Source organism: Copadichromis virginalis, linkage group LG19 (assembly GCF_057382275.1).
Source record: "Copadichromis virginalis isolate Kocher_CV1m ecotype Utaka linkage group LG19, C_Virginalis_male_GT1.1, whole genome shotgun sequence".
Classification (NCBI taxonomy): Eukaryota; Metazoa; Chordata; class Actinopteri; order Cichliformes; family Cichlidae; genus Copadichromis; species Copadichromis virginalis.
In genome coordinates, this window is record NC_140636.1 from 35,745,078 (window position 1) to 35,770,138 (window position 25,061).

General features: G+C 43.3%; 2 protein-coding genes across 2 annotated transcripts; one reads left to right on the forward strand and one right to left on the reverse strand.

Moving 5' to 3' along the window:
* The first annotated feature begins 2,312 nt into the window (after positions 1–2,312).
* On the forward strand, positions 2,313–20,519 carry pak6 (p21 (RAC1) activated kinase 6). The gene is made up of 9 exons (XM_085441356.1): positions 2,313–2,820; positions 12,683–12,930; positions 14,257–14,922; positions 15,511–16,044; positions 16,811–16,944; positions 17,979–18,105; positions 18,196–18,321; positions 18,449–18,583; positions 18,961–20,519. The coding sequence occupies exons 2-9, from the start codon at positions 12,727–12,729 to the stop codon at positions 19,126–19,128; spliced, it is 2,094 nt and encodes a 697-aa protein (XP_085297482.1). The 5' UTR covers positions 2,313–2,820; positions 12,683–12,726; the 3' UTR covers positions 19,129–20,519.
* A 36-nt stretch (positions 20,520–20,555) lies between these two features.
* ankrd63 (ankyrin repeat domain 63) lies at positions 20,556–22,715 on the reverse strand. Its single transcript, XM_085441357.1, has one exon. It carries the CDS (start codon positions 22,600–22,602, stop codon positions 20,992–20,994), a length of 1,611 nt encoding a protein of 536 aa, XP_085297483.1. The 5' UTR covers positions 22,603–22,715; the 3' UTR covers positions 20,556–20,991.
* Between the last annotated feature and the right edge of the window lie 2,346 nt (positions 22,716–25,061).

Genomic DNA, 25,061 nt, shown 5'->3' on the forward strand with positions numbered 1-25,061 from the left:
TCACTAGTAGAGGTTTTGCCCAGTGAGAAGGACTGAGGTGAACTTCCATCAGGCTTGCACACAGACACAACAGCTTGCAAACATGCAGCACCAAAATCATCAGCCCCTTTTCCCCCCTCCAATCATTCTGGTTGTGGAATTTCATACGCTTTCAGAAAAGGAAACTATAGCTCATGACTTAAACTATGAAGATTATTTCCTGATTTAGATCTACAATGATTTCATTCTGTAATTTTGACTCATGGTTATGTAATTCAGACAGCAACCCCAGCGTGTTAATATACTAACCGATGACTCAGTATTTTTACCACTTTCGCTTCGATCCTATCAGTTCTCCCGAGGCCACTGCTTGATATATACTTATATATCTCAAATTTGGCTTAATGTTATGTAATTACATGTAATTACACCCATGAAAATGACAGCTTATTATCTTATAATCATGAGTTAGTGGTATTTTTTTTAGGTTTTTGTCTGATCATGTTTGACTTATCTCACTGTTTCCACTTAGTAAGTCAGAACTGTGACTTACTATACCATGCACATTTGTTTGGTTACCTAACTGCTCATTAGCTGGCAGGTTAATGCCACGGGCTTTGTCTAGATTTCTGCAGTGCCTGTCTTAATCATACAGATTTAAAAATGGATTTCTAGGTCATCTGAAAAAGTCAGTGGATATTTTTTTCTAAATGAAAAATTACATTTGCTTTAGTTTAGTACTCTGAGCCCCGGTAGCCTGCTGTGTAATTCCTACATATTCATGCTAAACAATAGAATGAATTGAAATGCAAGGAGTTAAAGTTGTCTTACTTATGCAGCTCTGGGGCTTTCACTTTAATGACGCTGTGGTTTAAGACCAGTATTGTCATTGTGAAATCTGTTTTACATCACAAGCTACTTTTACGCTATTTATCCGAGAGGAGTTCCGGGTGAGGAGTGAGGATGACATGTAAAAATAATTTCTTTTATAACATCTCCTAGTCTCTCCTTTTATTGCAATACAATATGCACTAAAATATTCCATACATACATATATAAAAAAAGAAAATGATAATTAAATAAGTAGAAAAATAATAACTACCTAAAAGTGCAGCAGTAGCTTTCTTTTTACGTTTGTGCTAAACCACTGAAGCAAAATTGTGTGGTTCTGTGCATTCTCGCGGAAACAAGAAGACATGTTTCATTTATTGACCTTTTGACCTGTGCAGCTTTCCTTCATACTGGGCAAGCAGAGATAAGGATAAATAAGCAACCTCAGCTGAGATAACCCTGGTAAAAATTGGAGTAGTTTTTGTGATCACCATATTTGTGCATCTTTTATTGTTTCATAAACTCAAAGGAAATCATGACTATAAGACAACAAACCACCACCAGTCAATATCTGTGACATTAATGCTGACAAGTGAGAGTGAAAGAGAGGGAGGGGTTGTGTCTGCCATACCCCTAACAGGAAAATCTGCCACTGTTATGCAGATTGGTTTAGTGGAGTCGTTTTTCACCTCACTTTATTTGATGTGTGTGCTGGGGGAGGGGGTGCCATTATTTAAGCCTGTCGTAGTGCCTTTCATATCAAAATGCCATGTATTACACATATGCCCTAAATGTGGCTCACTCTTGCAGGCAGTTTCTGCATGACTTGACCCTAATACATTTTCCTTCTTCGTGCCTGGTCTTAGCTTCTGTATAAATTATTCAGGAAATGATTGTGGTAAAAGGAGAGGGGAAATGTTTCGCTCAAATAATGATGCCGGATCAGAGGCAGGAGTGTGGCTGTAACTTCAGTTTCAGTGTCCCCTCACTTGCAATGATTTTGGGGTTTTTTCTGGGTCACGATAGACTCAAAAGACAGTGTGAGGATGAGGATCTAGCCCCTCTACAAGGATAGTCCCACACCCCTTTTTACAAGCATCGGTACAGCAACCCCTCCTCTGCCATCTGCCATCTCCCTGACCATGTCATTTCATGGATAATACATTTGAGTGAACAGCAGTGCACCGGGTGAAGTCAGCACCCTCGCGTTCTCGTGTCACCCACATTACGTGCAAAGGAGACAGAGAGGCAGAGAGATGGTGGGTGGGGAGGGGAGAGGAGAGGGTGGGGGATGAAAGGTATCCCAGGTGATGAGGTGTTGAAGAGCTCTCCTCTCCTTACAGTCACTGGAAACCGGCACACGGGCGCAGGCACATGCTGCTATCAGTTCTTTTGCAGCCCAGTGAGGGAGTGGGAGGAGGCAGAGAAGGAGGGAAGTGATAAAGAGAGAGGCAGAGAGAGGAGGAGGAGGAAGAGAGTAAGAGAGAAAGGGAGGTGGGAGGGAGTGTGTGTGTCTGTAGGAGAAAGACAGCGAGCCTGAGAAGGAGAAGGAGAGAAAAGGGGGGTGGATGGAAGGAGCTACATGGTGCTGTGATATTCCTCTCCTCCTGGATGCTGCTTTTCTTTTTCATGGCTTTGTCTATCTATTGTACGGACACCCCCTCGTCCCCGGGAGCAGGCACCGGTACACGAATCAGCACTCAGCCACAGAACTGGGGATGAATCGGCCCCAACAAAGAGCCTTTGAGATGGCAGTGTGTGTTTCTGCCCGGAGGGAGGAACGCATCAGGCTTTCCCAGGCAAGCGGCAGCCTGCAGTGTGCTCTCGCTTGAGAGCCATCCCTCCTCGCCGTTGTGTGCATGAGCTTGAGAGCGTGTAGGTCTGTGTGCGAGCGTAAATGTGTGTGTGAACGTGAGTGAGCGGCGCATAATAGTGGATGTGAGTGTATGTGCACACTCGCTTCCAAACCTTCCTGGAGGAGAGAGGCTCTCCTCTTCACTGGACAGCAAGGTAAGGGGGGATGACTGATATTTTTTGGTGTCTTTCTCTAACAATGATTTTATCCCTCCAGAGTCCCATCTTCTCTCTTCACAGCGAGGAGAGTGGGGTAAAGTGGGGTGGGGGACAAAAAAAAAGAGGCTTAACGTCATTAATAAAGAGCAGGCTAGTGTATGCCATCGGTAGGTATCAGTCGTGGTGGAGGAAGAGAAAGAGGATGTGGAGCAAAGGCCAGTGCAGCCAGGTGCAGATGTGGTGGTGGTGGTGGGGAGGGGGGATACTGAGAGGTCTGCAGGATGTATTCAGTGATGGACTGCATCTCAAAAGAGGAGCCTTCACCTTCTGCTCACCCTCCTCCTTAAAATCCCAACATCGTCTCCTCCTCCTGTCTCTTCTGTCCTCAACCCCGATTTCACAAAAAAGGATTCAGCACTCTCAAGATGGATCACACTTGATAAATCTAGGATGATTATTATGAGTACTCTGGACACAGATGCTTCCTGTTTTTACCAATGTGAATTCAGGTGATATTTTTTAGTTGTATCAGTGGAAGCTTCTACTACTGCACATATATACATACTTCAGTAGATGGATGCTGTGGAAAGAATAGACACGATAAAGGAGACTCACACGTGATGTCTTTTCCTAGCATAAAGAAAACCTATTGTACGAGGGGTTGCATGAACGTGGGATGCGATGTTTGAGCACATTAAGAAATAAGAAATCTGGTCAGTACACTGGAAAAAATAGATTTGTAAAGTCTCTCTATTAGACTGCTATTAGATGCTAAGTCCTCTGTGGAAATCAATCTAAGGTGAAGGTGTTTTAAAGAAGTGTATAGATTGTTTGTTTTAGCCCACTTAGCATTGCCAGTGCACTCATTGTCAATGATGCTGTCGCAGCACTTCTCACGCTTGCTACTAAAAAAAGAAATAATAATAACAATGCTACTGTTAATGCTTCCATGTGTGAGTTGAGACGACATCTGTGCACATACAGGGCGATTTGCTCATAAGTTTAGTACTGATTGAAATGTATGGGCTTTTTAACATTTTTATTTTTAGTCTGTTGATATGTAACTGAGGCTCTGCAAGTAAAAAAAAAGCTCTTGTTTGTGTCTCAGGTCATTCATTGATATTCACAGAGGAAGAGGAAGAGCAGCCAAAGGGTAGGGGATGTGACAGAGAAGGTCTCTTTGGTTCACACACACACACAAATGCACATAAACACACACGCACAGCTGGACTTCTGCTTCACTCGGGGTGATGTGCGCTCTTCTATAAAGTCTATATTTTGGTGTTTGTTGTGTGTTGCTCATCGTGCGGGTTTACAGGCTCACAGTAAAACAAACAGACTTGAACACGCGCTTCAGGACGCCGACAGGACAGCAAGTGATACGGACCTCTCACACACTTGATCACGGCACGCAGGTGCTGTTGCGATGCCCCAGCGACCCATGCTGGGCTCACGATTGTTTTCAGGAGCGACTGTGACATGTTCATGCTGGTGAAGGCGGGGGAGCTGTGCATTTACCAGCTTAGTGTAGCTACTGGCCACGAGATGTCAAGCACCGCGGATTAAAAAATCCTCAGAGTCCAAATTAGGACAGCATGACATGAGTCCCCCCCCTCTCTCTAGGCTGAAACAGCACCCATGCTGGGTGACAGAGAAGGACAGCAGAGTTGGTGCAGACTGATACCATAAAGGAATCTGAGGTTAAAAATGGCCTGTGCTTTGTCCCTTGGAGAGACACGCTGAGGCCTTGGCTGGGAAAAAATATAAATCAAAGCCTTCATAAGCACATGCGCATACAGTAAAGCATGCGCCGAGTCCCAGTGCATCAATAAATTAGACCCAGGAGAGAAAAGTTGGGCTCATACCATTGGTCCAGCCTGATCATACGTTTCTATCAGCACAGTGTCAAATTGTTCAAAGCACTTGTGAGAGCCAAGAGGATCTTTCATTAAACAGAGTGTTGGTCACTGCTGCATTTTCTTTCTCTCCTGCCTCTAGTCCTTAGTATACATATTGATGCATATTTCCTGACGTGACAGTCTGTGGTGTTCTACTGATGTGTCAGCATCCAGATAACGTCCCATAAAATCCTGCAGGACATCAGAAGCGTTGTTTTTACAGTGTCATTAGATTAAGGTGTTTGGAGCAGATAGAGACCACAGCTTTTACTGCGCAGTAATGTCCACACTGTTCGCTGCAGGGCAGAGCAAACTAGTTTTCTTGTCCATTTTCTTATCCGTGAGAATCAGTGCCATTATGTCAGGTGACAGAATGATGTACGTGCTGTGTTGATGCAACTGTCCTGTCCTCAGATCCCCTCTGAGGCTTGTTTACTGCAGAAAAGATGATGGAGAAAACAGTTTGCATCTTCAGAACTGAAAGAGAGCTCCTCTCAGCATCATTACTTTTCAAAAAGTTTGACAAAAACGTCTATGTCTATGCTAATTTTCGCCAACAGCTTCAAATCTACAGCCATCCCCTTCAGTATTTTTTTCCTCTCTCTGTCCTCCATCCTAGATTTATCCATCTTCTCTTTTTTTTTCTGTCACCGCAGCTGAGTGTCTGGACTCTCCTTTCCTCCCCCACTCTTACTGCTCCCGTCTTGACCTCTCATTTTTGGTTTCCTCCTGTCAATCTTAACACAGGACAAGTGTTCCCTCCTGCGCAGATTTCTGCTCTTAAAGGAACTGACAGCCCACATTGTTGGGCACTGACACTGTTTTTTTCTGCGTACTTCCAATCCTCGGGCCTTTTCCTTACTCACGCCGAGCATGAGGAAATGACAGATGAGCATTTTTGATCGTTCACTTTCTCAGAATCTTCAGTGACTTCTACCATTTTAGACTTGCACGACTTCATCCAGAGATTTGAGTGAAAGCCGGCATATGACGCATCGCTGCGAGTTATGTGACATTTGAAAGACCCCAAGATATGTCACTATGAATGAACTCCCTGTGTAAATGTGGGTCATCCATGCTTAATATCTCATTTTATAAACTGAAAAGTGAAAGCACAATATGGATACAGTTGACTATCTAACCAGGAACCTATACGTCCATGGTTACATAAGGGTCTACTCTGACACTTTGCAACCTTTGCAGCCACATTTTCTTTACGCTTTCATATATTTGTATCTGTTTTATAATCATCAAGGGTATGAACACTTAATATTTATCAGCTGCAAGACTGTATTCATTATGTGTTTTACCTTGTGGGTCCTCCTGTCAGTTTGCGTGTCAACATGGCAAAAGTTGGTCCTGAAGACACCTTTAACGGGAGCAATGCCAACACCACGAGTACTTTATCAAGTTTGTCTGTGCATACATTTTGGCCACACTCTGTGCAAGCTTACTCTTTTTGTCCACTGCTGCTATTAAACTTTAGACAAAAACTAGTCCTTCACGTGCCCTTGGGTATGCTCTACATTATGTCCTTAGCCCTGAGTGGAGCTTTTATCAGAGTTACAGCTACATCAAGGACTGAGAAAGTTGCTGTTTGAAAACTGGCACTATATATCCGCACAATATATCTTTAGTCATCCAAAGAAAATGTTGGTTCAGGGAAATCATACTTACTCTTCAAGCAATCCCAAAGAAAAGGAAAGGAGAAATTCTGCATATTACCTCAGAAATAAACAAACGGAGCCACTATGTGCATTCTGCCTGCAGCCTTATTAGCCTAAAGACAACAGCTAGTAGCGAAATTAAACACGGTACTGCTTTCACCTTTACAGTGTGCTACACTCCTTTACATCAATCTTCAGAAATTAATCTTTGCAGAAAAATAACATAACATCTTTTACTCCATTCATTTAGCTAATTGACATGATTTAATAAAACCTTCTTGGCAGCTGTAATATCCCTCTCCTCGACCCCCTTTCCCACTTTGTAAAAAATAATTTTATGACAGCTGACATATCTTATGCCCATTATGTTTTACTCACAATATTTATTAGAAACATGTCTTTGGCAAAATTGAATGTGATTGCTTTGGTGATTTCGGTGCGTCTTTGGGAGCTGGATGTATATGCTGACACGCCGAATAGGCTACTTTTTATCGACGTTTAAGTTGAATCTGGATGATACAGGTTAGCAGGCATTACACTGTTTTCCTTGGGCTTTCATGCATTAATGGTGCTGCAGTTTTTTCAGGCAGTTGAATAAATCAGCTGTGTTGGTTTGCGGTGCAGACACAGTCCATAGGTTTCTGTTCATATGATTTCTTTTCAGTTAACATCACTTGTGCTAAATTCAAGGTTTTTCCAAATAATAATGGATGTTCCACTTCAAGGGATAGCTCTCACCTTCTCCTGTCCCAGACATTTCAATTTAGTTCTTTATATGTCTTTTAAAATAGGATTACTCATCCAGACCAGCCCAGGAAAAATGTATGGTGCAGAGAACAGTCACTTGTGATTGGCACAAGGCTTGTGGTCAGGATCTGATTTAGCGCTTGCTGATTTTCTTAGCATTCTTAGCATGATAAGTGAAGCACTCATATTAGACATCAGTCTATCGAGCTCATTTAACTGTGGGAAGCCAAAGTCCTGACAGAGTTTAAGATTAAGTTAAGTGTGCAACACTACTAGGGTGCTAGCCAGAATGCATTTAAAGCTGACAGTCTCTTGTTGCATGCTACATGTGAGCTACATTTGAGAAAGAGAAACTTCAGACAATGTCCCAGGCACACCGGCTTATTAGACTTATTAGACGCAGTGTCAATTTGATCTTGTCTTCAAGTAAATGTTCAGTGAGTGTAAGCAATAAACAATTCAGGTGTTTATAGTCTTACCACAGGTTATCTAACAAGATACACGACCAAGTTAGTTCATGTGATTTCTTCCCTCTTAGTTATTCCACCATCAACTGTAAGTGCTTACGTTACACAGGGGACGCATTTAAAATTCACAGCAACTCAAGCAGCAGCCTGAGGTTACAGAGGGTCGCCGAATACTGATCCAGGATCTTTGTCCACACGTCAGACCTAGCACCCTTCTTTCGGCTGGGAGAGTCCAAAGGTGCTAAAAGCACAAGTGGTCTGTTCCTCAAGGAACCAAAAATAAGGGAGTGACTATGAAAAGATGTGATGCTTTTCTTTATGGAGGAAATAGCAATGAGGACATTGGCAAATGTGAGCCTATAAACCCGACAATCGACTGATACTTTTGAACCCGCATTCTACTTTATACGGAGATGTTATTATTGTTATTATCATTATTACTGTTTTAGTTCATGTATGTAGGTATTCCACAGAATTGATGGCTTGCTGGTTGCACAAAAGAAAAAGTCAAGACGTCACCGAAGTTTAACCATCTTTGAATAATCATTGCACAGTAGCTATTTTGGTCTGTTCAACTGCTAGTGTTAGACTGACACCCCAACAATGTCATCTCCAGTGCAGTGCAGCTAGCATGCCTGAAGAAACAAAACTGTGCAATCAACCAAAGCTACATTTGTGCAAAGAATGACTTTATGGACCTAATAGATTCATGCCGACATTCTCCAGCATTTCTTATATTCTGAGTGCTTTGTCATGCATGATGTATCAGAGTGCTAGCGTCTTGTTATTCCGTGTCGTTGAATGCAGCTTATTACATCACATGTAAAGTCTTATTGAAAGTCCTTCCATCTTTGCAGAGGTGACTTCAAAGAGAAAGACATCAACGTAAATCATAAACACTGCTATTGTACTGTCCAGTCACGTCCGGCGCCTTGTACCTTTTATGCCCTCAGACGGTGTGTGTGTAAGTGCATGTGTATGTGTTTTACAAAGCACAGGGAAAAGATGACCATCCAAGACCCCCACCGCCCCCTCGAGAGGCAGTCTCATTACACTCAAAGGGCAAAACGGTCATCATAATGAAGCTGATAGAAGAGCAATCTCTAAGCGCTCTACACTGCACTGTAGATTCCAAAAGCACCATTTAAGACCTTGATGCTATCTATACTATTATGAAATAGATGTAACCCCCCTCCTGTAATTCAGTATAGCTGGATTATGCTTATACATGCATTGACAAGTACAAAAACAGGATTACCTCATCTCCATCGTCTCACACCCTCACTTCACCATTTGACATGAATCCCGTACAAAATAAACATCCATCTAGTGCGGGAGAGGCGGGGGGGGGGGGGGGGGGGAACGATGCGTCCTAAAATTAGATCAGTGAGGGACTGAACACCACTAATCCTGCAAGCACAGTCACCTGCACACTCATTACATTTTTTTGCATGCACGCCAACAAAAAGATAGAAGCAGAAATCAGGGCAAATAGGGAAAAAAAATCATTTAACAGAGCTGGGAGCACTAACATCGAGCAAATCCAATATCTCTCTTATCTCTCGATCCCCTCCCACTCAACCGGAACTCCTGCTTGGGGTGATCTGAACATGAGAGGAAGGAAAGCATGCTCTCTCTTCTTTTGTCATGTTGTCTGTGGGGCACATATGGATTGCTCGGTTGAATTTCTGGATGGTATGAGAGGCCAAGCCACTCTGCCAGGTGAAGAAGTTCCATCCAGTCAGGGGTAAGGCTATGATTGGATATTAATTTGAGCGTGGATTGGGAAAGGGATTGAGTGGTTACTTTCTGCAGAAAAATAAGTGTATTTTGCATGCGTTAGAGAATGTGCAGGCTGTGGAGTCTTTCTTTCAAGGTTTATGTTTAGTTAGACTTCAGAAATACTTATTGCAAACAGATTTCTGCTGAGTTCCAGTGTATGAGATCTTATTTCTCAGTGATGGGATTTGTGAGGCTTTTTTTTTTAGGTCACGCGTTTGGACTTGTTTAATTTGTTGCTCCTGCATTAAGTTGTGAAGATGAAAAACACCTCATGTTGCACAATTTTAAGAGTGACCTCATCCTGGCTCTCCTTTCATGTCTGTGACAGCAGCTGGCGGAGTTTTGCATCAGCACATTGATAGATTCAAGAAAAGCCACTCAGGCATAGGGTCAAGTCCCTGCAGTTTTGAGGGATGTGACTGGAAAGAGATGGTGGACTGTGCAAGTCAAGCTCTGTGGAAACATATTTTAGGGCTTAGAAATCAATAGCATATTGCTGTCAGGACTGTCATAAGCCCGGCAGAGTCTGAGAGGTCAATCTAAGGCCAGTCGCATATGATTAAAGCTTGTAAATCAATAATTGTATCAACTTTTTAAATTCATTCTGCCCAGGAATGAATCAAGTATGCATGTGTGTTTCTTCTTGTGTCTAATACCACAGTGGTTAGTTTGTATTTCCAGAGTCTGCAGAGGGGAACAGTGGTCAAGTATGAATAATGAATACTGTGATATATTCTGTTCTCTGCTGTTTTGAACTGATGCAACTTGATGAAGTATCATAAAAACCAGCTGCTCTTTTTGCAATGGTACTGTAGCAGTTTGCATTTTACTCAAGCGAATATTGATTGGTATGCTTATAAGAGAATACGTGAGCGTAAATGTGTAAATATTTGTTCGGGCAATGCCAGCATCGGCATCTTTAACAGCTATCTAAGCAGACAGCCTCTCATGCAGTGCAAAAAGAAAAAAAACGACAGCGATCACAATCTTCTATTTTTGCAGCTTGTGTTTTTTTTGCAGGCATTTTTTATTCAAAAGGGGCCACAACTGGCACTTAAAAGCCTTTCTGTGTCTCCAGGAAAGAAACTGGGTCCCTGTCTCACTAATATATCCACGTTTGACTGTAATCTTGGCCCCGACTCCTCTCACCCCACCTTCTGAGAGCCCTCACATCATAATGTCCCTGTCAGATAGAATTAAAGTCCTTCCCAGCATCACATTATGTACATAGGGAGAGCACAGAGTGATGCGTTTATGCAACACTTAGCATATTAGCCTTGTGATTGAATTATCCTTGGCGAGTGTCACGTCTATTCTAGCAGTCCTTCTGCGCCCCCTCCTTCCCACCTATTTCATCCTACCGCTCCCTTCCTGTAATGAAGTGGAGGTTTAGCTGATGTGACCAGCGGGCCTGACTTACTTTTACCTTGCAGTGATGCAGCAGGACGTGTGGCGTGGGTTAGTTACCAATACATCTCTTAACAGGCGTCATTGATGCCGATTAGAGCCATGCTGATCCGAGGGCGGAGGTGGAAAGAGGAAAGGCTGCCAGTGTGATCGCCTGCTGGTTTGCAGAGGGCTGAAAAACTAATTTTCTCAGCTCCCACTATTTCACAGTGCATGATGGGAGATAGTATCTGATCCTCTCAGGGTACCGTGTAGGCCTCTGCATTGGCTATTAATTTCAGGGTGACTTTTTGCAAAAACAAACAAAAGTTCTGTGAGCATTTAGTTGGCCACAGAAGTGCTTTGAGCTTGACAGGTCAAGTTAGCCTGCTATGGCAGTAGAGTGTTTGCTGTATTAGCTATCTTAGTTTAGCATGTCAACATTTGGTCATTTGCACACGCGGCTTGAAAGATAAATACAATATGGACATACCCATATATACCCATTTTTTGTTCTTACATTTTGAAGCCTTGATTTTAATGTTTTGTATTTTTTGGAGACAGAACTAAGCACAAACCATAACCTAATGTTAGCAAGTTTGGCTAGCAAGTTGCGTCCGCAGACCACATACATGTAAAGAATAGAATTTCCCTCACCAAAGTTGGAGCACAGACTTCTTGGACGTGGTATTATTGCTTCAGACTATGCATTAATTAATGCTACAAAAGGCACAGACACTACAAACTAGGATAAGAGGTCCAGATTAGTTAAGGCCTAGGAGATCCCTCACTGTCTTAACTAAGACCCATTCAAAGCAGCACCACTGCCCCTCCCTGAGCCTGGGTCTGCTGGAGGTTTCTTCCTGTTAAAATGGAGTATTTCCTTCCCTCCGTCACCAAAGCACTTGCTCATAGGGGGTCGTCTCCTTGTTCGGGTTTTCTCCCAATTATTGTAGGGTCTGTACAAAGCAATATAAAGCTTTTAGCATGTCCAGCACAAAGCTAGAGTTAACAAATACTTAAATCAGGACGGATGTAGTGGACTAAGCAGCAGACCGGCACTGGCATCCCCCTCGCATGGCTAGCTGAGACGGCTTCCGTGCTGTGAGCTATTTTTTAAAAAAAAAGTATTAATTCCAATCAAGTGACTTAAATGTGAGTGATTATCTCCCCTTACAGCTGTGCAGCCGAGGAAATGAGATGTAATGCATTTAATTATTTCCCCCCCCCCCCCACTTGAATGGAAAATAAAGCTGCATATACAGTAAACCCGAGTTAGTGGCTCAAGAAATACAGGACCATCCATCTGAAGATTAAGTAGTTGCCCTCCCTGCAATCAAGGGCACACAAGCTACTAATTAGGATGGGATATGAAAACGGTTATAAAAAGGCTTTGAAGGATAGCCTGCCAGAGTATATTTATGTCTGTATATATGTGTGTGCATGAATGTGTGTTGTACTTATTCTGCTAATGCACTGAAAGCCTGTGGGCGCTGGCCAGCCCAGCCTCGTGCTCATCAGTAAAAGGGCACAGAGAATGAATAAGCCTTAATTGACCAGATATCCTTCATTACACATGTGCTTACAAATCCATTCGCTGTCCTTGGAGCTCTTCTCTGTGGCGCAAGCTTGTGACAGCCAGCAAGGCAGTGTGGGACATCCACGTCCCAGGCACAGCTATTGGATAAGCCATTTAAATATATATATTCTCTCATGTGGAAGAATCATTTGTTGGCACATTTTATTTAAATGAACCTGGAGTAGTGGGCAAATGAGAGCAGCAACAACTCTTTAATCATTGTGGCACATGAGTTTTGTTTGTATTCAAATGTCTGGTTTACAGTTACTTAAATTTGTGCTGAATGTGATGTTTGGCGCAACTTCTTTAAAGACGATTACCTTTTTTCTACAGGGACATTTTGAAGCAGACAGGCTGCTACTCCTCTGAACCTAAAGATGTTTCGCAAAAAGAAAAAGAAGAGGCCTGAGATATCAGCCCCCAAGAATTTTGAGCACCGAGTTCACACCTCTTTTGATGCTAAGCGCGGCTGCTTTGTGGGCCTGCCGACACAGTGGCAAAGCCTGATAGAGAACCTGCGAAGGCCCAAACCCATGGTGGACCCTTCCAGGATCACAGAGGTGGAGTTGAGACCAAAGAAGGTAAGCTATTTAGCCCTTTATTGATTCTCTGTCCTTACCCTGAGGTGACTACTAATGAATGGCGCACGGCGTTGATTCCCATTAAGTTGTAATGAGCTTCATTCACAGAGAAATATGTGCTGGTTGCGTCAGTGCAAAAGTATTTGTGAGCGCTGTCACAGAAAATGCCACAATCCTCGGATGGCAACGTGGAGAGCTCTCTCCCCTCCCCATCTTTTTGCTTTCTTATCTATCATGTGGCTGAGCTAATGACCCTGCTGTGTACACTGACTGTACAATGTTGAATACTCATAGGGGCCACAAGATTTATTACTCCACGCAGGCAATTAATAATAGTCCATGGTGCCTTCCCAGAGATGTCAAGCAGAAGGGCTAAAAAGTGCAGGTACAGCAAAGGAATTGCCAGTGAGTGATAAAGCCTGCAAATCTCAGGATTTCTGTGCTTCATTGAACACACCGTTGACGCTTTTTATGGCTCCTCCAGAAAATAAAAAACCCACGAACATTTCGTTAAGTCTATGACGTGATTGTTATTAGTGCTGTGAAATATGAGAACAGTCATTCCAGCATTTAGGTCACTCGGGTCAGTCAGCATGGGTTTAGTGTCATCAGAAACACAGAAAATCCTAAAAGCTAAAAATAGAAAATTAAAGATTCAGCATGTTTCAGATTATTTCTACATGATGAGAAGACAGTTTCATTTTTAAAAAGCATGTGAAATTGCACAGAGGCTATTATCACCTGCCATTCCCTCCTCACAGCGAGGTGCTACAGTAGGTGAGATGTCATCTGACCTCTACCCCCCCTGTGCTGATGTAATGGCATTGAGCCAGAGAAATGGGAGAGGCAGTAGAGTATAACTGAACATGACTCTACCCTGAGTACGACTACTAAACCACCATGCAGTCAGTGTTACATCCATTCTGTTCTGGCAAAACATCTAAAGATTGTTTGATGATTTTATGTCAGGGCAAGCTTAGGCCATTTGCCTTTGGTTGCCTGCCAGTTGTGCATACCATGAGAAAGTTCATGAGCGGTTATCTCGACAATCTGAAAGCATGTGAGCAGTTGTAAAGGCTCTTTCTTTGTGTTTCGCTTGTGAAGTATATTTGTTGGTGTATTGTCAGAATCGGCCACTGGGGAAAATAAATTCAAGTCACCGTCTTTGTAGAATGACAAAGATGTCCTTTACAGATTCCCAAGTCTAAATTTAACTCGCCTTTGAGCGATGATTATGTCACCCTCATTCCTCTCTGTCCAAAATCCTTCTGTAATGCAATCATGGCTTGCAGGATGTGATACAGATAAATGCTTCTCTCCTTTCAGACCATTGTGCGTGGGAGCATGATCGGACACGGAGACTACATCGCAGCCATGATCAATGACATGAGCCGTCTGTCTGTGACCAGTTCCAACTCTTTGCGGAAGAGCAGCCCTTCAGCCAGGAAGAGAGCCCAGTCTCTGGGAAGGTTGGGGGAAGTGAACGAGGGAGACACTTACCAGTATGAGGGTCTGACCCAGGAGGATGATGACGATGAGGAGGATGCGGGCCAGGAACAGTGGAGGAATAGGGCCAGGAACATCCACAGTGAGACCAATACCCCCTACTTGGGCATGAAGAAGAGTATCACTCTGCAACCTAATGGGATTTTGCCCAAGGCCACGTCCACCTATGAAGTCGGGGTCAGCTCTCTCGAGGGCCCATCACATCCTGCTCAGTCCCAGAACATCCAGATGCCAAGTCACGGGGCTTATATGAGTAGTGATATGGGTAGTCCTCAGGAGAGAGTGATATGGAAGAGAGATTTCCAGCTGTCAAGGGGAATGCCACCAAATCAAAGGCCTGTAGCTTGTTTCTACAGCCCTGCTATGACGGTACAGCCACCCCAGGGAGATCAAGGCACAGTCACCACAGAACTCCGACCCAATATACCAATATACATGCACCAACAGAACAGCCCTGGCAGGCCGTTCTCCTCCTATGACCTGAAAGTAAGCCTTTGCAGCGATTAAGTGTACCGATAATACATTATTTATAGAATACACAATATATGCATATTTCTAATCCTATGTACATCATTTTTTAACTACTCAGCATGTTTCTTGCATGAGCTCTGAATACATTAAATAAAGTTATATTTTGCTGTCAAAAAACCATCACGGATCATGTTAATGCTTAGGTTGTGGAACTTTAGTGAAGCAGCTTATTGATTGGCTTTTTCACTAAAGAGGATCAAAGTTCTGAGTTTGAATCTTTGGTTTAGTTCTAGACTTAAAAATAATGAAAGTGGGTTCATGGTGCCAGTAGTCTACTGGCACCATCTTCTTTCAACATTTACAACTCTACTGCCAGTAGAGTTGTAAATGTTGAAAGAAGATGTGTTTGGCAAGATCTTTGCAGGACACTTGGGTCCATAAAACAACACATCAGTCATATCAGGTGAAGTGGAAAAGGAGGGAAAGTGAAGAACTTGATTTACATTTAGTTTTAAAGTGGGTCAAGAACCTCAGGCAGGTGGCCAACTGCCTTTCAGTTCTCTCTTAATTTTCCTCACCCCATTTTTCTGTGTTATTGTGCAGGGAGAATCAGCAGTGAGGTACCACTCTGGTTTCCTGCCCACCGGCACCAGCAGTCCTCTTGTGGGAGGCGTCAGACCCCAGCGGACTGTTCGCTCCTCAGCCAGCTACACCTTGGGTCTGTCTCCTAATATGGGACTGAGACCCAGTGGACCAGACCCCTTTCTCAGACACTCCGGATGCCCCAACCCTCCCTATCCCAGACAAGACAGCCCTTCCCAACCTCGACCTTCACCTACAGGCTCATTAGCCACCAGTCCTCCAGGCACCTGCTCCCCTGCCTTCAGACCCCCGCAACACCCCTCACCCAGACCGCCACCCGACCCACCTAAGGTGACACATGAACAGTTCAAGGCGGCCCTGCAGATGGTGGTGGACAAAGGCGATCCCCGCTCTTATCTGGAGAACTTTGTGAAGATCGGAGAGGGCTCCACAGGAGTGGTGTGTATCGCAACAGAGAAGCACAGCGGCCGGCAGGTGGCGGTGAAGATGATGGACCTGCGGCGGCAGCAGAGGCGAGAGCTACTCTTTAATGAGGTACAAAAAAAATAACCCAACATACAAATGCAAATAACTCTAAAATGTACCGAGAGTCATTTACAGCAACATATCTCTAATCTTTGTTGTTTAGCCTGTGGGAAAGCAGTTTAGTGATATCAGGGCATAAAAGAGAAGGCAGTTGCTTCATTTTAAGTGCTAAAAAAAGCACTTTAAGTGAGTTAATCCCTATGTTAACACAGCTTTAAAGTAGGGAAGTGTTTACAGCCTGGTACAAGAAAAAAACAGAGTCGGTCTCTAGAGTTAATTTTGCCTTTCATAGCAACGTTTGAACATTTTTAATGCAGTTATCTGACAGCTTTGGCTTGCCGTGCTGTCAAATGCAATTAAAAAACAAACAAACAAGTCTAATATTTTATTAGTATTACTTATCACTAACTGGTATCTGATTCTGGGTGACACATCCAATGGCTTATTAAGGTTAAGTGATCACTTGTATTCAAATATGATCATTTCTGACAAAACCAAGAGGCTTCCAAAAGGCAGCTGACACAGAGTATGCCTTTATAGAGTCCAATATTTTTATGCACATCTATCATTTGGAGGTATTTTCCAGTCTGAAAGAGTAGCACTGATGTCATCATCTTTGTAATCTTCATGGAGGTTAAATGAACTATATTTCTGCTTGGCAGTGAATTCCAATGACTGAGCAGCAGTCATCTTTACTGCTGGAGAACCAATAAGTGGCGACATTGTTTGTTATATTTCTAAAGATTATACCACCAAATAATGTTTTGTGTTGCAGGTGGTCATCATGAGGGACTATCAGCACAGAAATGTGGTGGAGATGTTTAAGTCTGCTCTGGTGGAGGAAGAGCTGTGGGTCATCATGGAGTACTTGCAGGGTGGAGCACTGACTAACATTGTTTCTGAAACCAGGTGAGAACGCCATTAAATATCCACAGAAGAAAAACAAAACAAAACAACAACAACAAAAAACTGTATTTCATTGATTCCATATGGAACTTATATTTTTTAATAACTAAATCAGCCACAAGAGGGTAGTGTGGTATCAACTGGTGGGTAATCGATGTTCCTCCCAGGAGTGCAAAACTGTCATCAAGTCTTCTCGTGCACGCCACGTCTGCTGCTTTCCTCCAGAGAAAAATAATAATACAGTAAAATAATTGAATTTGTGTGTGTTTAAATGCCACACGGAAGGCTGATTTTGGGTAGACATTTGATCCCCTGATGCTACGACATACATCAAAAAGGGAGAAAACATATTGACCAGCAGCAGGGAGCTGAAATTTATCAGGGTGTGTTTGTTTGAGCTGTCAATATGGTTTATATTACTAACAGATGGCTGGCTCAGTCTCCATAGGGTGACCTCAGGGTTAGATTGTTTGACTCAAAGGGATGGAAATTTTCCTCTCATACCAAATGATATATAAAGTGAGCCAGCTGTCACTGCCACTGCTGGTCTAAGCCTAAAATAATCGGGATATTGACACAACAATCAAGATCAAGAGTCCTTTGTGTATGCTGTTTCTCCAGGCTGAACTATGATGTCAGATTATTTTAAAAATCCACTCAGTTTTAATCATTTTATCTTATATAGTTTTAGACAGTTTTTAACCTATAGTTGTTGTGTGTGGGAGGAACCTTGCTCTGTAAAGTAATTGTTACCTGGTGTTTTCTGTGAAATGTCTTTTTGCTGCTCGACTCTAACTGTTTATGCTGCACTTGAAAAAATATTAAAGGCACATTAGCATCGCGGCAGAACGGGCGTGCTTCATTCGTCACTGTGCTACGTGGGAGTTGTTGTTTTGAACCTTGCCTACTTTATCGTTGCCTTTAATGTGCGGTGATTCATGAAATTCAACTTTAAGTCCTGTTGATTCGTCATAACTAGTAGTGTAAAAGTGTGAAATTCATGTAAAATCTGTGTGTTTCTGTGTGTTGTGCTGCAGGCTGAGTGAAGAGCAGATTGCTACAGTGTGTGAAGCTGTGCTGCAAGCCCTGGCTTATCTCCATTCACAGGGAGTCATTCACAGAGACATCAAAAGTGACTCTATACTACTTACGTTAGACGGAAGGGTATGAAATGTTTCTTTCTTTCTGTCTCCTTCTTTCTTTTTCTTTTTGCTTTCTTGATTAAAATTAAGGAAAGCGTTTTTTTCCTCACAGGTCAAGCTTTCAGACTTTGGCTTCTGTGCACAGATCAGTAAGGACATCCCTAAGAGGAAGTCTCTAGTGGGGACACCTTATTGGATGGCGCCTGAGGTCATATCCAAGTCGCCATATGGCACTGAAGTGAGGAGGCACACATTCAGTTTGCATGAATACCACTAGTGTAGCACTGATTGCCAACAGAGGCAATCTGTGCAATAGTATGAGACCTGTTAGACACTTTTTTTCCTGTGTCGTGGTTTATTTCCAGGTCGATATATGGTCGATGGGCATCATGGTGGTTGAGATGGTGGATGGAGAGCCGCCATACTTCAGTGAAACCCCTGTAGCAGCGATGAAGAGGCTGAGGGATGAGCCAGCTCCTACTGTTCGAAACGCCAGTCAGGTGCGAGAACAGACGAACGCAAGCTAGCAGCATTGATGGTCCAGACTGAAGTGTCTCGGCAAATGCTGGATGCAACACAATTACACGACCATATCACTGCAACGATTTATTGGAGTACAACTATATTATGTACTTATACGTACCTATTATGTTCCTATACAGCAGCTGGATAGCGTAGTGGTAGGCCTACACACCTTTGGAGTTGCAAGCTCGACCCAGTAACTGTCCTGTCTAGACCCCCCATGCTAAAAACCAAGCCCTGGAATGGCGCAGCTACACCTGTGCGCAGCTCAGACGCAAGCATTTCACTACATGTTGTACTCTGTATGATTGTTTATGTGACAAATAAAGGTTGTTTGTATTTCTTCCTGGTGCAGGTCTCTCCAGTTCTTAAAGACTTCCTGGACCGTATGCTGACTCGAGACCCCCTAGAGAGAGCCAGCGCCATCGACTTGTTGGAGCACCCCTTCCTGCTGCAGAGCGGCTCACCTCAGTGCCTGGTCCCACTGGTGGAGCAATACCGCAAGCGCATGTCCCGCTGCTGACCCCACAGGGCTCCTGGTCCCCCAACACCCACCTTCAGTATGACCCTTCCAGGCCTCAGAAGAGGACAAGCAACTGGGGTCCAACTTCAGCTCCCAAGCCAATGGGCTATCAGCTCCAGAGGCGCAGACCCCGTCGGGGTAACGGCGGCAAGTTTGGTAGACAGACACAGCATGGTCTCGGGCATGAGAGAAGCATCTTAGGAGCGAGTTAAAGGCAGCATGCGATCCCTCACCTCTCAGCTCGCTGCGATCCGATTATCGATTGGTTTCCTGTAACATTCAGTGGGATTCAACACAGCACAATGTGGTGCATATCAAAGTGATAGCAAAAATCAATATTCCACATGACTATATGTACATGTGCTACTATAAAAATCCTATATAGTGTTCATAGTGGGCATTATTGCTAGCTGTGTAAAGTTTTTAAGCTGGTGTTTAGGCTCAAACCAGAGTAGCTCATTGTGACATTATTAGGCAGGGATAAAGTTACCTCTGCACACTCACACTCTGTAGTGGAAACTGGACAACAATCTGTCAATCCACACTCTTTGCATGGCCAAATGGAGGCACACCTGGCCTGATGTGAATGCTTGAATATGTACGAAACAGGGATGTGAAAGACAATTCTCCTTTTATTAGCATAACAAATGGGTAGATGAAAGCCCCAGCTGCTACTATTGGGCTACTGGAAAACCACCAATTCCATGTTTCTCTTTTTTATGTTTATTCTTTATTTCAAAAAGGTATTGTTGGTCGTTTGTATGATGTGAAGTTGCAAATAAGGTTTCATTATTAGGTATGGACTTGAACCATGAGCAGATAAATTAATAATGTAAATACTGAATATTAGGATCTTACACCTGCTGATTCACTGCAGTAAATTATGTGAAACAAATTCAAAATGTTACTTTTCTTTACTGAAATGTGTAGTTGGTTTTTTTTGTCGTGTGTGTGTGAGAGAGAGAGGAAGCGCATGAATGTGTGAGGTTTCAGCGTTCGCTTCAACTCTTTGTATTGTGACAGACTATTTAAAGATCATAAGATTTATGTGTGTGTGTGTGTGTGTGTGTGCGTGCGTGCGTGCGTGCGTGCGTGCGTGCGTGCGTGCGTGCGTGCGTGTGTGTGTGTGTGTGTGTGTGCGTGTGTTACTCCTGAAGATGTGTGTGACTGTATTTGCATTTGTTTGCCTAGATAAAGCACACAGGCCTGGCATGTGATGCTGCAGGACGTCGACCTGCTGAGAAACACTTTGCACATAGTCTTTGTATTCTGACACAGATACATGTTGACATGTTTCATGTATTTCTATTTCTGTGTGAAGCATTCATGAAAAAGAGAATTACACATTTTAATTTTGTACAAATCAATAAATGATGCATACTGAAGCGGTATCCATTTAAATAACTCTGAGTCCTTTTCGCACATGCATAGTACAGGATGAATGAGCTGGTCTTTTAAAGTGTTTATTACATGTTGAGCATGAATCATACAGTGCACGGTGACTGAATATTTAGGCGAAATACATTTCTTCTTCTTTTTTTATTATAAACACAGAAGCAATATCAAATACATTCGATTTCAGGTCATATAAATCTTATACATGTGAAAGAAAATATTCATTTTCAGCAGCTCACAGACTGAAATCGTGTTCATTTGTAAAGGATTTTAAACATGGGTTAGCAAAATTGCACTTTATGCAACTTTTATTGACAGGTATTGAAAAACAAATAAGCTGCAACAAAAGCGAGGAATCATTACTTTTCTCAGTATGTAGGCGCTACTGCCGAGCAAGTACCAGAAGTTTAAATGCTGTTAAAAAACATCCACTACCAGCCAATTCTGCAGTTAGACATTGTCCTCTTTCTAGTCGAGGGTTGACTGAGACGAGCAGCTTTCGAACTCACACTTCACTCCACTGATGCTGTCGACGCTCGGCTGACTGTTGACCTGTTGGTGCGTGTGCGAGAAAGGAAAGGTTTCGGAGCGGGACATCCGACCCCTGCCATTCGAGGAGCCCGATGAGCAGTCTATGACCATCCTCATAAATTCGGGTGCAGTGAATCGCCGTAGCAGTCTGGTCCCCAGGCCCGTGAATCCCGGGGTACGGTTGGGGAGCTTCCCTGACTCAATTTCTCCCCTGGCAGGAAGTAACTTGTTGTGTCTGGCAGTCGCACCAAAGCTGCCCCTTTTCTGCTGCTCTCGTCTGCTCAGTGAAGCCATATCATTAGCCTCTTCATTCTTAGATTTGACATTCTCCTCTGGCACTCGTGCAGGCTGATTCTTGCTGTTTAAAAGAGGTTTTGGCACAGAGACAATTTTGTCAGCATCGCTTGTCAAGCCCTGGGTGTTCCCATGACAGTCCATCTTATCTATCAGGCATCTCTCATCCTGCAGTGAGGCTCTCTTTAATTTGCTGGCTGACAGGCTCATGTCACGCACATCACCCTGATAGGACTGCTTTCTGCTGCTCAGAAGGTCCAGGTTAAATGACTTTGCTTTGCCCCAGAGAGGAAAACTTGCTGGTGCTTGCTCTGGGAGTCCAGTGTCTCGGCTGACATCTTTCTGGCTTGGCTCAGGAAAAGAGTTCAGTGTTTTAGTCCCCCTTAGCTCTCTAAAGTGGCAGTTTTGCAGCTGCTTGGTTGTGAAGAGAATGCTGTGATCCCCCTCAGTTTGGCTTTTCTCAAGCTGAGGAGGCAGAGCCCAGCTGTGGCGATGGTTTTCCTCTTGAGATTGGCTCCTGGGACATCGGAAACGGTTCCACACTCCATTGCTGTCGCCAATTTTCAGCTGTCTCTGAAATACCCCAGGCAATTGGTCTTCATTATTTAACTGTTTGGAGAACCTCTCCAGAACCTGCCTGGGGAGCCTGCGGGGCAGACGGCACTCACCCTCCTGAGTGGTACTCGCATCAACAAGTGGATCATCTGTAGCAACACTTCTCCTGCAAGGAAAGTTCAGAATCTGGACGCACTGACTGTGCCCAAAGAAGCTGGCAACCTCAATGGCTGAGTGGCCAGCAGTATTGGTCCTGTCCAGCCTCAGTCCCAGTCTTTTGAAAGCCCTGACCAGAAACTCCAAAACCTGGCTTTGCCCAGAAAATGCAGCATACATGAGGGCACTGTTTCCCCAGGAATCAGTGATATCAGGGTCAGCATTGAACTGAACTAGAAGTTTGACCACGTCCAGGTGTCCCATTTCACATGCATGGCTCAGGGCTGTGCGACCGTCCTCATCCTGGCAGTTGACATCCGCCCCTTTTTCCAGCAGCAGCCGGGTGAACTTGGCCCTGGTCCCAGGGTCTTGCAGGCAGACGGCATGCATGAGCGGGGTGCGGCTGTTCTCCGTCTTCGAGTTGATAATGCGTCCATCCAGTGCGTCCAGGATGAAGCGTGCAAGGTGGACTTTACCGCCATGCATGGCATCGAGGAAGGTCTTGGTGCCAGAGCCCTGGCGTAAATCTTTTGGCCGCATCATCCTCCAACAGGTACTTGCAGTGCTGAGCCTTCAAGTGAGCCGAGAAAGAGAGATGGCAAAAAGGGAGAGGAACTGTGCGGCAAGTTCTCCGATACTCACTGTGTTAGAGTGAGCGCTTCACCTCAGAGTAAGACTCACAGAGGAGCTGCTAGTGTTTTTATACCTCCCTTTCCACATGCCCTCCCCACGTTGCCTAGGAAACAAACGTCTGAGGACCATTATGCAGTCGCAGCATCCATTCAGCCCGAGCACTCTCTGCCTGGAGAGAAATATATGCTATTTGAACAGAATAATTACTCAAGGAGAAAAACATGGCCAGCATTTACCATGTGAGGTCTGTGGGGTTAATTTAAATGCAGTATTTTCACTTTTGTTTGTTGCAAATGGACTCAATCGAGAAAATTTTGCTGTTGACAGAGCAGTCAAAATAAAAAAGGACTCATGTGATGAATAGTGCATTATGCTCATGTGTAAATGTCCCATTTACATGCAAGACTATACTGTATCAGTACACTTAGCAAATGTTTGACGGAAGATGAGACAGTCTTTGAGAGATCTATTCACTCTGTTGGTGTGGGGGTATGTTAGCAGTTATCCTTTTTTTCCCCTTGAAATAATGCGTCTATCCATCCATCCCTCTCTGTGTGTTTGTTCACAGTTTGCTCCAGCCTGCCATAATGAAGTGCAACAAGTTCAAGTTATTCTCCTCAACTGTGAGAAGACTTTTTCAAGGTTTCATGATAATGGCCTTGCCTGAAGGTATTTTCTTGTCAAGGGAAATAGTAAATCCGATCGAATCTACAATAAAAACACAGTGAAAGCAACATTAAATTAAAAAAAAACAAAAAACAGAAATCGCTCAATGTCAGATTCAGTCCTTTCAGTGACTCGAGTCCCTTTAATCATACAGATTAAGACCACTGTTTGTTTAAGGATTTCAGTGTGATTATCAATCTCCTTTTGCAGTAACACTGAAAATAACAATCAAAAGCCCACATGATTATGAACGGCTCCCCTAAATATAGCTATGTCAAACTTGTAGTATTAGACATTCAGTTAGTACACTTCATAGTTAATGATTTTTAAAAGAGCAGTTGTGCACTTACAGGGAGTGACCAAGACTGATGTTCTAACTACTGCAATTTATGAACATCAGTTATAAAGCCTCTTGCCACACATAATACTCTGTACTGAAAATAACAAGTTGGCATGCATACCTACCAAATATTAGCGATGATGGTGTATCCTTCTCTCAATGGCTGAAGATTATTATTAGCCAGTACCTCCTTTTTCTATATGTAGCAACTTATGGCAAATGGTTGTTTTTGGTGATTTAAATTCTAGAACTGTGTTTGTTATTTAGCACTAGTTAGCAGGTATTTGTTTCTCTGCATTGCACCTGTGCAGTATAGAAACAGCTTACTAGTCATTATTTCGATATTTTATATTGAGATTTTGCAGACACAGATTTTGCACAATAAATGACTGTATGTCAGTCTGCATTAAACAATGTACTCAAAAAAGCAAGTTTAAGTCAGGAAATATGATTTGGGATACAGTTTATTCTGTGCACCGAGAAACTGGCAGGTTATTCTGTTGTTGTATTTTTCATAGCTTGTAAGAATAATCAAATTATTACATATTACCACTAAAATCTCAACTGTGCACATATGCCTTAAAACTGTGTTTGAGTCATTTTACTCAGATCTACAAATGTGAAGCTCATGTTGGTACCGTTAATTAAATTATTTAATCCTTTGTTGTCAAGGCTTGTGACTGAGACCCTTTACACAGCTGTTTGCGCTCCACAAGACTAGAGTTTAATTTAAATTTCTAATATAAATCTCAGCAGGACCAAAAGTGTGCCAAATGGTGGAGTGAGAGGAAACATTACTCCGCTTCCACCTAGCTCACTGTTCACCACCCAGCTTCATCAGACCCTCAGCGGGTCCTTTGTGTAGCACTACGAACCATTCGATCATTCAAGTGGGGCTGAAATTCATCAGCAGATGCTTCCTGTGGGTTGTCTTTACATGGATGGAAGCTATTCTGTCAACATGATCTTTTTTCATAACAAAATCATATCATTGTCAGTAGGGCTGCACGATTAATCGTTAGAAAATCGCGATCTCGATTCATACTTATGTGCGATCTCATTTCCAAATGACAACGATTAAAAAAATAAAATAAAAAACGACGACGATTGTAGCGCATTTTGATCCGGGACGTACTCTGCATGAAGACAAGCGCTCACTCTTCCTGCTCAACAAATGACAAGGGCGGAGCCTTATACCACGTGATACAGAAGCTGTGCCGTGTGATGCTAAAATTAGCAGGGAAAAAACAACGGAGAGCACGTCAGGGATGACGAGAAAGTGACAGGAGAAAATCCGTCCCGGTCAACCACCCAAACATCAATAACGGGAACCTTATACAGTGCATCCCTATATGTAATAATG